At 48.3% G+C, this 13,174-nt stretch overlaps 1 protein-coding gene across 4 annotated transcripts in view; it reads left to right on the top strand.

The window, feature by feature from the left end:
* Positions 1-12,908, top strand: part of ASB9 (ankyrin repeat and SOCS box containing 9) — a 26,908-nt gene extending 14,000 nt beyond the window's left edge. For 3 of the 4 annotated variants that reach the window (XM_040468239.1, XM_040468237.1, XM_040468241.1), the window contains exons 3-7: positions 1,774-1,881; positions 5,006-5,156; positions 7,026-7,160; positions 8,888-9,079; positions 12,674-12,908. In XM_040468239.1, the coding sequence (XP_040324173.1) occupies positions 1,774-1,881; positions 5,006-5,156; positions 7,026-7,160; positions 8,888-9,079; positions 12,674-12,798 (711 nt within the window). In that variant the 3' untranslated portion in view covers positions 12,799-12,908. Of the gene's footprint in view, positions 1-1,773; positions 1,882-5,005; positions 5,157-7,025; positions 7,161-8,887; positions 9,148-12,673 lie in introns of all 4 variants that reach the window. The other variant, XM_040468240.1, reaches the window with a different exon arrangement.
* Positions 12,909-13,174: the final 266 nt, after the last annotated feature.

Here is a 13,174-nt window from a genome sequence, read left to right as displayed (position 1 = left end):
GTAATGGGTTAAAAATTACTTCACAATATTATACGATTCAGATTTGTCGATAATTCAGACAAATTGCCACCGTTCATTTAAAGTGGAGCTGTAGCTCAATGACGAACTGTACGTGGAGTCCTGAGTTTGGAAAGCGAACCTTAACGCAAAGGAACCTCTTTGTAATATGAATATGTAATATGTGGTGAAAGGTTTTTGTATGGCGATTAATTTCTTTTTTGCATTTTCATTTACCTGGGTGTTTGTATAAGTACCTAAATGATTGCTTAGAAATGGCAGTGGTCTCAAAAAAAAAAATGGCAGTGGTGACTGCAGGAGTACATTTCATCTCATGATCTGTTGCACAGGGAAAAACGCAAGTAACATTTTGCGGTGAATTTCTTGTGTGCTCTAGCAGTGCGAGTGGAAGAGATAGGACAAATATAGAGCACTGAGAGGAGGGTAAAAAAGGATTTGAAAACAAATCTTTGAGGGGATGCCTCCAGTTAAATAATAGTAAAATCAAATAGCAGATGTCGCCCTAAAGTCCATGAGCAGTACTTGTAAAGGGAGAAATGCAAGAACTCCGTTCTTCTTGAGTTGCGGTCAGTAAGCATTTCTGAAGTGCACATTGGGTACAGATGGGATGTGAGGTTACAAAGGGAAGGAAGATATTGTCCTTTCCCTCCCTGGGAATAGCAGAGCTCGGGGGGGGGGGTGCAAAATGCTGAAAGGGATGTTGGAATCTCTCATTTACAAGTGGATTGTTTCTTGTCTCCCAGAACCATCCCCCCGCCCAGGCCCACACAAAGAAGGGCTCTGGATTCAGGGTCCTGTGGACTCAGGTGTATGCCCAGAATTGTTGGACCTCTCAAAAATCTACGAGGTCACCCATCAGAGGGTAAAAGCCAACAGGACAGGGTGATCGGGAGGTTGACTGACTCATAAATGTCCACATAAGTGGAAGAACGTGTGTTAGGAATGATGATGTGGGACGCAATTTATTGGAATGGTTTTAGGCAAATTGTAACTCTTCTGGGAAGAAAAGCTAAATGTGTCACTAAGTCATCACTTAAACTAACCGGGTTCTTAACCGATGTGTCCCGAGGAAAAGAACTTTTACTGTACTCAGTTTCCTCCTGTTAAGGATAATGTAGTCCACCATCGGGGGGTCTGTGGAGCCTCTCCTGGAGCCCTTTTGATGATTTGCTTGGGTTTGGCTCGTAATCCATCTCCTGGAGAGCACATTTCCCCAGAGGCTGATGAACCCCAGGGCCTTCAGACAACTTTCTTGGTTCTTTAGTCCTCAAGCACCTGGAGCAAGAGTGTACTTGCCCCTCTCCTTTGGGACTTTCTGCCTCTGCCTGTGGGGATTCACCTCATGCTTTGGCCCTGTGTTAGTCATCTCTTGCTATGTAACGAATTACCCCCAAAGCCAGCGGCTTAATGTAATAGACATATATTAGCTCACAGTGTCTGTGGGTCAGGAATCTAGACACAATTTGCCTGGGTGAGGGACTCCTATGAGTCTGCAGTCAAGGTGAGGGCCAGAGACATAGTCAGCTTAAGGGGCAACTAGAGGCGGACCTGAGTCCTAACTCACTTACATGGCTGTTGGCGAGCATGAAAATTCCTTGTTTGTTTGTTTTATGTCATCAGGAATACCTTAGCGTACCGTCAGATTGTGAGCCAGGTTGACTTTAAAAGAATTGTCACAGCTCTGGATCTGTGGCTCAAAACCAACCCTACGGAACTGTCGCTTTGCACTCATTACTCTGCTCATTTCCTCTCCAGGGGTGGCCTGTGAACCTCATCACAGCAGATGGTGTGTCCCCACTCCATGAAGCCTGCCTTGGAGGTCACGTCTCTTGTGCAAACATTTTATTAAAGCATGGAGCTCAGGTAAGTGCAGCTCAAATAATGTCTTAGAAACCATGAATGACAAACGAGTACTTCTATCCCTTTTGAATAATTTCCAGCATTTTTGACTAGCCTGAGTTGAGGTTTGAAGGGGGGTGTTTTCAAAAGTTGAATGTCCATCAGCTTCTTTGCTTTAGCAACAGATGAAGTATTGAGTTTTTAGCCAGAAAGTAATGATTTGCGTCTATATCATATTCTTTAACAGTCACTACTGAGAAACACCTGTTAGATATCTGCCTTCGTTCCTGAGGCTGGCAGGTAATGAAATATTTTGGAAAACATAGACCATTTGGCTCCGTAAGACCTGAATAATGGTCTCAAACCATGTCTACCATTTCCTAATATTGGAAACTTGGACACGTTACTTAGGCTCCGAGCTTTAAGAGTCTGTGTCTGAGAAAAGGGAGAAAATGACAAGGAAGTTATGTAGCTTCTTGTGGTTTCGTGAGGATTGAGAGACGTGAGGTATAGGATTATTACTTGAAGGGCGAGAATCAGGATGGCATAATGAGGTCCTAGAGAAGGAAGACACAAAGTCATTACGTTTGAAAGTAGGGACCAGTAAGTCTTCCATTAACTAAGTCCCCCATGTTCGAAAGTGATGGACGAGTCTGATCAGAAAATTATATATATACATACATATATATATGTATGTATATATATACATATACATATATGTGTATGTGTATATATACATATATATGTAGATATACACATATATATGTGTATATACATATACATATGTATATACATGTATGTACAATACATATACATATGTATATGCATATGTATATATATGTATATGTATGTACATATGTATATATACATATACATATATATATGTATGTGAGTTTCTCATATTCTCTCAACCGGCATTCACTGAGCACGTATTATGTGCCTAAACTCTGGATAAAGATTCTTAGGACCTTTGTAAACTACATGAGGGCACAGCCAGATAGGTAAACAGGTGAATAAGTGAATATAACCCTCGTTACTTTAATAGATAAACCCTGAAATCTCAGTAGCCTAATGCAATCAAAGTTGATTTCTTGCTCAACTGAAACTCCCGTGTGGGTGTTCTCTGTTGGGTGGCACTCTCTGGGGGTGATTCAGGCACGCAGCCTCCTTTCAGCCTGTTGCATCCATCTTCGACAAGTGGCTTTCACGTGTGCTCCTAGTGGTGGCCGCTACTCCGGGTGGCCAGAAGGAGAAAAGATGCAGAAGATTGCGCATGGAAGACGTTCAAGGGCCTACCTTGGCGGTGACCTCTATCGCTTTTGCCCGCACCCCGTGGGCCAGAACTCAGGCCACGTGTAACTGCCCGGGAGGCGGGGAAATGTAGTATGGCCGTGAGTTGCAAGGAGCGGAAGTTGGTTTGTTGAATGCACAGCATCTCAGCCACAGCAGGCCGTTACACGGTGCTCTTTTTGCCCACTATATCCTGCGGTGTAACAAAGCGCCCCAACTTAATGACTGAAGACAATAACCATTTATTTATGTCACAAATCCTTGTGTTGGCCAGATAGTTCTTCTGGTCTCTCCTGCTTCGGCTGACGTCAGCTTAGGCATTGGAGGTTAGCTGACCGGTCGGCTGGGGCAGGCTGGTTCGTGATGACCTTGGCCAGGATGGCTGAGGAGACGGAAAATCCCCGCGTGGTCTCTCATCCTTTGGCAGGCAGCCTGGGCCTGTTCACGTGGTAGCGGGGATTCCAAGAGCATCAAAAGAAGGTGGGCTCTCAGCTTGCGGCACATTTGCTGTTGTCCCATCGGCCAAAGCAAGTCCCCTGCGCACGCCCCGATTCAAGGAGGAAGAGCGGTCTCCGTCCTGTGAGGGGAGGAATTGCAAGGCTACATTGCAAAGGGATATGCATCCTGTGTGGAGAATCTGAGGCCATTTTTGCAAACTACCACCATGTGATAAGCTAAGGTGGTTGCTGGGAGCACACGGAAGGGTTCCTGGCCCGTTCGTTTCTGGTGGGGGAGAGAGGAGGCCCGAAGAGGATCCCTAGGGGAAATGATGTCTAAGTTGAAACGTAAAGGACCCGTTGGAATGGGCTGAATGCTGGGTTGTCCGTGCCAGGAAATGGCTTTCTCCTGACAGTAGTCGTAGAGAACCATAGATGAGTGCGTCATCGGGTTTATATTGGGGTTAGGTTTCCACACATGGAAACAGGGCCAGGACTAAGGAAAGGCACAGAGGCACCTAGAGTGCAAGCTTTAAAGAGCCCCTCACGCTCAGGGCTGTTCAGCATCACGTGCCCCTGGGAGTGAGTGTCTCCTTAAACTTTGCACCCTCACATCTTCTGTGCCTCCCTAATCCTAGCCTTCCTTGGAAATGGCTTGTGAGAATGCCTTCATTGTCTTCATAATATCTCTGCTGAACGGATTCACCACAGAATTATTTGACAATGTAGAAAGATTGCATTTGGCTTTGCTCTTTCCTATTCGATTATAGCCCAAACGCCGTGAAGTCGGATGTTAACTTGTAAGTTTCTGTCTGCTTTCCAACGTTTGGAAAGATCGCCCCCAAAGACGATAGTTTTATGGCCCTGTAGGACATTAGCCTGTCTTGTATCTATTAGCAAATGTATTTCAGCATTTAATTGGCTGACTATATAAATTCTGCTTTGAGCCAGCCTTACCCCCTTACCGGTTCCCTCATCGATGAACGAGTTGAATAAAATCTTTGGCACATACTCACCCTACATTTCTGTGAAAGTCACATTTAAAAATTTTTTAAAGATGTTATGTTAACAACTCTAAAAGGTTACTCTCACTGCTGTGAAGGAAACTGGAATGGTGTGGGATGGGTCTAGAATGGAATGTTTAAAACGAGATTCGTTTGTAAACTATTGGAATTAGCCTAACTAGTTTCAGAGTTCATGTTCTTGGGGGCGTGGAAATGATAGACTATGCCGTAACATTCTCAGTGCCGTCCCTCATTCAGTTTTTCAAAACCTTGTGGAATTTGGTATTTTTGTCCTCATTTTATAGCTGTGGAATTTAAGGCTCAGAGGAGTTAAACAGAAGCTTGAAAGTAGGGCAGCCCGGATTTGAACCCAGGACACCCCTCTGCCTGCCTTCAGCCTGGAGCTTTTCTTTCCAGGTGAATTGTGTCACCACCAACTGGCACACTCCTTTGTTCAATACCTGTATCAGCGGCAGCCTGGACTGCATGACTCTGCTTCTACGTCACGGTGCCAGCCCCCACCCGGTGAGCGACCTGGCATCTCCCATCCATGAAGCTGCTAAGAGAGGTAAATCTGAATTTAAGTTTTCCGCCCCTACTTCAACAGACATCTTCCTGTTGAAAGGAAGAAGGAAGAGGAGGGAGATTAAACATTTTTTTTTCAATATTTACTTATTTTTGAGAGAGAGAGAGAGAGATTCTTAGCTTATTTCTCGAGGTTTATTTTTGAGAGAGCAGTCAGCACAGAGCCCGATGCAGGATTCGTACCCGTGAGCCGTGAGATCGTGACCTGAGCTGAAGTCGGAGGCTTAACTGACTGAGCTGCCCAGGCGCCCCGAGGAGGGATATTTCTTGAGGGATATTTTCTCAGTGTGGGATCCTGGGACCAGACACATCAGCCTGGTCTGGCATGCCGTTGTAGATTCTTGCCCCTCACGCCTGACCCCCTGAATCAGCAACTCTGGGGTGGGGCCCAGCCATCTGCATTTTGTTTCACAACCACCCAGGTGATTTGGATGCACCCACAGTTTGAGAAGCCCCCTTTTGCAGCCTCTGGAATGTGGCTCACTGCCGGATTTCTGGAACAGGGTCTGGCACACGGTAGACTGTCCGTCAATGTTTGGGGAATACCTTGTTGAACACATGACCCCACAAAAATCAAATGATTTTATAAAACAAGTTATATCCTTCTATTTTAGGGCCTTAAGGAATGTTGTCACAGGGCCACCTAGGATTTTTAAGTGGAACAAACTTTCAGTTTTTGGAAATATAGGATGTTGTATACAGCTTGGGGTGATTGTCCACCACGCCTAGCCTTATTGAGGTATAACTGACAAATAAAATTGTACACAGTTAAGGTGTACATAATGACGTGATACACATGTACATTACGGAATGGTCACCACAGTCAAATTAATGAAGACATTCATCACCTCATATAGTCGCCATTTTTGTGTGCGTGGGGGGGAGCACTTAAGATCTACTGTCTCGGCAAATTTCAGGTACACAGTACGGTATCCCGAACAGTCACCATGCTGTACGTTAGATACGCAGGACTTATTCAGCTGGGGTAATACTCTCCACAAAGTCGTAATTTTTCCGACATTCTTCACTCGGGCACAAAACGCCAACATGGCCAGTTTTGCTCCTCTCCAGAGTTCATTCCCGCCCTCATCACCATCATGACCACACATCGGCGGAAGGGAGAGTTTTTAGCTCCCCGGTGGCTTTCCCAGGATGGCTCCCCGGGAGCCTGACGGCAACCCCATGTGACTGAATCCATCCATATGCTAATTAGCTCCCAGAGCGTTGACATTTATTCCTTAAGAGACGGGGCAGCTCATCATATTCGCTGGGTGCATAGAACTCAAATGATGTAAAAAGCGAAACGCAAAGGAGCAATGTTTTAAAGTACAGTCTCCTAGACCAAGCAAGGGTGATGCGGCTTCTGCCAGCCCCCCCTCTGCCAGACTGGGCCCCGCTCCCGTTGGATTTGGCGGCTGAACCCCTCCTGGGCCCACGGTGGCCTGTTTCTCCCAGGGCCTGCCCTGGGGGACCCTGTGGGCTGCCTGCCCCATCCCATGGCCCACACCATGCCCTTTCCTCTTCAGGTCCCCCCACGGTCCTGTCCCTCCACACCCCTCCCGACCCTCACTTCGGTTTCTATATCCGGGCCGATTACAAGGCCACCAACGCTTGGAAAAGGTTGCCGGTCGCTTACCGGGGCTGGTAAACCCAAGTGGGGCTCTACCCGGAGCTGCAGCTACCATCTCAACAGTCAACCCATTCCCTGATGGCCAGGATTAAACTCATTCCCTATTCCCCGCGCTAGCTTCTGGTCCCGGGGAAATGTACGCACCCCAAACACAGGGAAGGTGCGGTTTCCCCCGCTGAGGGAATTTGCGCGATAGCGTCTTTCTTCTGCTTTGGGCTGCAGGCCACGTGGACTGCGTCGAGATCCTGGCAGCTCACGGAGGCAACCTCAACCTCAACATCAGCCACCTGGGCACCCCTCTGTATGTGGCGTGCAGGAAACAGCAGGTGGCCTGTGTCAGGAAGCTTCTGGAGTCAGGTAAAACATTTTAGAAAGCACGCGAAACAAGGAAAGAAGACGAGAAAGAAATGAAATGCATTTGAAAGCTCTCTGTGTTGTAGCAGGGGACACGGTGGGGGCAGTGGACTCAGACAGGATCAGGGTTCACGGTGACTGTGTTCCCGTGGGGAAATATTTGAACCTGTTTGAATGTTCATTGTCTCCCTTGTAATGCGGATAACGATGATGATAGTATTTCCTCCCAGGGTGGTCCTTGCTTCTCCTCCCTCCCCTCGGCCACCTCCCTCCACAGTGCGCAGGCACGTTCTTAGCCCTGCTGACTCCCACAGCTGCTGGACCAGGCCTGGGTCTTCCCCCCGGGGCCTCCTTCACCAGTGTGCTTGGATCCGGAAATTCCACCTGTCCCGTTTGTAGCTCATTGTAAATCTTCTGTTATCCTCAACAAGGCCTATGTAGTACCCTTCTTTTTCACCTCCCTGCTGTTGTCCAGTCTCTTGTTCAACCTTGGAAGACCCATTTCATCACCCCTGTAGTTATCTGAGTCCTGCTTATTCTTCAAAACTCCAGTAACCTTTCCCTTCCCTCGAATGTTCTTAACGTTTTTTGTTGTTGTTGTTGCCTTCTACTCATTTGGCGGCCATTGCCATGAGTTAGAAGATTGATTCTTATTTTCTCTCTCTTTCTGCCTCCATCTCTCTCTCTCTCTCTCTCTCTCTCTCTCTCTTTCTCTTTCTCTCTCTCCCTCCCTTTTTCCCTCCCTCTCCCATAATGCTCTAGGTAGATTTTAAGCTCTCAGGAAAGGGCCAGGTTTCACATCCCTCACAAAGCCAAGAACAATACGGGAACAATCCAGTTAATATCTGTTCAATCCAGTTAATATTTGTTGAGTGGACGTAGTTTCCCATTTTACTAGAGGGGCAGCAGCTCAGGCAAAACCACACGTCTCCACGTGTCCCCGTGGGAGCCGGCATCCAGCTGGGGTGGGGATTTGTAGAGACTGTAGAGACAGGATTGGCTTGGGATGGGCCTAGAAATCCACCTCATTCCTGAAGAGGAGGACTTTGCCATCTTTCCTGTGACCTTGGAATTGGCCATCTTGTTCTATGAGATGCCCTCACAAGCTAGTTGCTGTTTACAGTCCATATCACACAGTCCCAGGTCCTGGGTTTTACACCCCATAACAGTTGCTCAGTGTGTGAATATGGTACTCGGTATAGATGAGATTTCACCGTCTGGCCTCACTTCCAGTTTGTACAAATATTTACACTCCTTTAATAGTGAACGTGCAGCTTTCACACCACCAGGATTCTTGTTGTATGTAACACACCTATGTATAGCACTCAAAGGCAAGGTGTTTTGTTTTGAAGTTTATTTATTTATTTTGAGGTAGGGGGAGGGGCACAGGGAGGAGAGAGAATCCCAACACGGGGCTCGATCTGGCCAACCATGAAATCATGCCCAAACCAAGAGTCGAACGCTTAACCGACTGAGCCACCCGGGTGCCCCAAAGGCAAGGTTTTAAGCCTCATGTGCAGTATAGCTCATTGTTGTGCCGTCAGTCACATCGTCAGATGGCATCTTCTCCGTATTGTTAAACGGATTCCAGTCATGCCCATTTTTGCGGAACTGCCCTGCCCACTGCAGACGCCCTTTGGTTAAGGACTTTTGCGGCACAGTCGTTTGAGGAGGGGGATGCTGGGACTTGGCTTCTTGGCTGACTCTCCGTTCTTCTTGTGACGGCACAGGAGCAAGTGTGAACGAAGGCCGAGGTCTGGACTCCCCTCTTCACGCAGCGGCCAGGGCATCCAATGGGGAGCTGGCCATCCTGCTCATGGATTTTGGAGCGAACCCCCAGGCCAGGAACGCTGATGGCAAATGTCCCTTGGAGTTGGTGCCTCCAGAGAGCCCTCTGACTCAGATCTTCTTGGAGCATGAAGGTGCTTCCCCCTTGCCCAAGCCTAGGCCCTAATCCGTAGAGACTCCTGCGGGCTCTAGCGGGAGACAGGTACTTACCAAGTTCTGACTTCTGATACCGTGTGAGAGACCGTTCTCTGCAATCCCCCATTGTGGGGTGCTGAGAGAATCTAGTATTCGACAAGGTACGGTACCGGCTATGTAGTAAGGAACCATCTGTCGTTTGCAATGTTGGAGATATCTTGGGTGATAGAGTATTCAGATATGGGGTAGGCCAGCTTTGACAGCATTAACATATCATTAAAAAATGTTTGATATTAAAGTTACCTAAAACATACTTTAGAATGATGCAGTGGAACCCTCCTTGGGGCTGGACCGTGCTCCTGGATGCCTCACTGCTCTACAGATGGGCCAGGCTACGGGGCGCCGGGTTTGTGGGGGCAAGAAGGCAGCTCATTGGTGATGAGACACTTACTGTTATATGTCAGGGACCACTGAGTCCACACTCCTTCACAAATGAGAACCAGCACTCTGGACCCAAACAACTAAACATTGTTACTGAGCGCCATGCAAGGGGGTAGGGCTGTGGGCTGGGGTGGGGCGCAGAGACCCCTCCTCCCCTGGCATTCACAGTTGTCCCTGGAAATGGAGAGCGGCCCACTCAGGACCTACTTTTTCACCAGAGTGTGCACTTTGTTAAGTTTTCGGGATTGTGGGACCCTGCATGTTGCCGCCCTGGGAGAAGAGCTCTGACGGTGTGTCATCCGGTTATATTCTCCTCGCGGGCTGAGCATTGGGCCTAGCTCTGTGCAGAATCGTACCGTGGCCGCCGAATCCTTCCCGCCGCTCCGATTGCCCCGGGTACTTGCAGCCAAAGACCTGCCTCAGGGCCCCCCAGACAAGGCCTGTACTCTCTGAGCAGCGTCAGCGGGCTAGGGAAGGCCAGGCCCTGGGCGCAAGGAACGGTTCAATAGAGACCCCTTTACATTAGGCAGCGGGGTGATCGCCAGGCCATTCTACCTGCGTTTTGGTGATTTGTTTTTTCAAAAAAATTCTATCTATCTATAGGCCTGCTTCTCCAGCAGGTCCAGACCGCACTATGCTTGGGGCCCATGATGTTTTTAGGGACCCACAGAAATGTTGTAATTCCTTTTCAAATCTGAAGGAAAAAAATGGATAAAACTCAACCTGGATTGTGTTTGTCTTTATACCCACACAGTTGTAAAATACCGTTTTTTTTTTTTTCCCATTGGGAAAGAGGGCCACAAAAGCAGAAGGGCCTCCTGGGCCCCTAAAGTCCCCAAGTCATGTACATAGACACACACACACACACGCACACAATCCCCTCATCTGCCTCAGCAAATAATCCCAGCAGATTTTCCGATCACGTCCACAGGCTCTTCCTTCCACTTTCTGTCCCTAAGCCCATTCGTAGGCTCCTACATTGCCTTTCATTCCTTTGATTACATTTTGGTGACGGTGTGATCGATGATCCCGCTGGTTTGTAAAATGTCATTTGTCCCTGGAGAGAATTACTGCTGCTTTTGCCTCCATGAGTCATTTTCAGAGTCATTTGCCCCTCTCAGCAGCCTGGAAGCCCACAGGAAATGAGGCCAGGCAGGCACAGAAGGCCAGACCTGCAGCTCTAACACAGCAGATTCTGTCTCTGGATGTCCCTGGAAAGGAGTTCAGGAATAGTACCACCCCACCCGCCTTGAAAAGCGTCTAAAGCAGTGTTTACTCATGGCGCACAAGGAAAACTAAAAAAAAAAAAAAAAAAAAAAAAAAAAAAAAAATGCCGGTCAGCCCAGTGCGACAGGAGCCACGCCCCACATTACTTTCGCTGTACAGCATCGTGTGAAGCGTGAGTGTTGCTGGGCGAAAAAAAGAAATCGAGACCCAGAGCGACAGATAGTTCGCAGAGAGAAATTAGCTGGTTTTATTACTGAGCAAAGCAAACTGCTCGAACGCTCGCAGGTGCCAGTGCTTTATGGAATGAAGGCTGCAGTTGTACGTCATCCTACTTACAGTAAACGGCAGATATTCGATTGGTGTCGGTAGCTGCACTGAGCTAACTCCGATGTCCCGCTTTTCTGCATCGTCCAACAGTTCTTTATCGGTTCCTCCTCCAGCCGTTCCTGACAGCGTGTCTAGCACACGTGATTAGTCACGTCCCTCACCATTCCTTTACGAGGTGAACCGAAGTTCAGTTTCCCCACAGTGTACTTTCTGCCGCTTGTTAATGTGTGCCTCGCGCGCGCTGGGAAGCAGTTCGTTAGTACATGGCTCCAGTGGCACTGAACGTAGTCTGGAAGTTTCCCTCAATCCCGACGGGGGCCTTCGGAGTGTGCCGCGAGGTCCCGCTTGAAAATCCCGCATTCATTTTCGTTGACGGTGCGTGCGGCTCTTTCCACCTGTCCTTCTCCATCACCTGAGAAACAGGCAACCGACTTGTAGGGACGCCATAGGAAATCCGAGGCCTCTGGATCTTTCTGCGTGTGTTCTCAACCCTGGCTGCACAATAAGATGACTTGGGGCACGTGCCTTTAAAAAAGCCAGATGGACAGGCCCCACCTAACGTTCACTGACGCACCACCTCTGGGGTGGGACCCAACACCGTGTGGTTTCAAGCTCCCCGGATAGGTGATTCTAAAATGCATCCTGAATTGAGGGCCACTGCCTTCTGGGATTCTTGACGGTGCATAGCTTGGCTTTTTTGTGTGTGTTTGATAAGCAAAGCACAATTCCCATTACAGTTTGGTGCAGGGGGTGGGGGAGGGGTGGGAAATTGTTCCCCACCCTTTTACTCCATAACGGGGTTTCTCAGCCTCAGCTCTGTTTACGTTTCGGGCCAGGTGGGGGCTGTGCTGTGCACCATATGGTGTTTAGCGGCCTCTCTGGTCTCTACCAGCCAGTTGCTAGTAGCGCCTCTCCCCCAGGTTGTGACAAACAGAAGTGTCTCTAGGCTTTGCCAACTGTCCCCTCCTTTTCGCCTCCCCCCCAGCCCCCTGTTGAGAACCACCGTCCTGAAATGTAAACTCTTGGCTGGTTCCCCGTGCCAGGTTTGTGCTGGCATCGGGTTAGCCCTGAACGCAGAATAAAAAAAACAAATATGACTTAACTCAGGTAACATACACTTACTTGGGCCTCACTGATCACTCACTTTATTTGAATATCCCGAAACTGCTAAATTATAAAAATACACGTTTGTATCTCGAAATACCCTATCTTTTTTCTTAAGGTAAAAATACAAGGAAGCTGTTAAACATGAATTTTCTCTCCATCCTGGGGAATTTTGTGCGGCTTCATCATTCCAGACTTAGCTGCCTTAGGCCTCCATTAGCGGGAGTAGGCTTTGACTTTTTTTTTTTTTTCCAGTCTCTTCTAAATCAAAACCTAACAAGCTCATTTGCATGAGATTCCGGGTAAGAGAGACCATGGCCTAAAAATGCTGCCCTCCCCCCCCCCCCCCCCCCAGGCCCAGAACACGGTCTTCGGGAGAGCGGCGTTATCTCCTTGTGACCGTGGTGCGGCTCGGGTGCTGTATAAGGAGGAAAGAGCAAGTAGTCTTGGGTCGCTGGCACCAACGTGTGGCTTGTCTCGCCGTCTCTCTGCAGGGCCTCCTTCTCTGCTGCAGCTGTGCCGCCTTCAAATCCGGAAGTGCTTCGGAATCCAGCAGCATCATAAGATCAACGAGCTCTTTCTCCCAGAGGAGCTGAAGCGTTTTCTCCTACACATGTAAATGAGATATCTCAAAATCTCTGGGGGATATCACAGGCCGCACACGAATGTGGTTGAATGTTGTGGCCACCGGCATTGTGAAATAAATCCAGGTTTATGAAGCTTGGCTAACTTGGTGTCCATTCGATTTTTATCTTCGATGGCAACACGCTGGGCACTTCTGTGTTATGGGTTGGAAGGCGTGAGGACACCCCCCTGCCCACCACCCCCCCAAGAGGGTGGCCAAAAGAACAGCTGTCGTTTGAACCTTGACTGCGGCCGAGCACTGAGCTAGGACCGCTTAATGCGCTAATTCAGCCCTCACAGCAGCCCTGCCAGGTGGGTACCCCCCCTTTTTTTTTTTTAATTTTTTTTTCAACGTTTATTTTTATTTTTGG

This window comes from Herpailurus yagouaroundi, unplaced genomic scaffold (genome assembly GCF_014898765.1).
Source record: "Herpailurus yagouaroundi ecotype Mexico unplaced genomic scaffold, PumYag 67690, whole genome shotgun sequence".
Taxonomy (NCBI): Eukaryota; Metazoa; Chordata; class Mammalia; order Carnivora; family Felidae; genus Herpailurus; species Herpailurus yagouaroundi.
The sequence above is the reverse complement of the archived record's forward strand: the minus strand, read 5'-3'. Positions and strand labels throughout refer to the sequence as shown.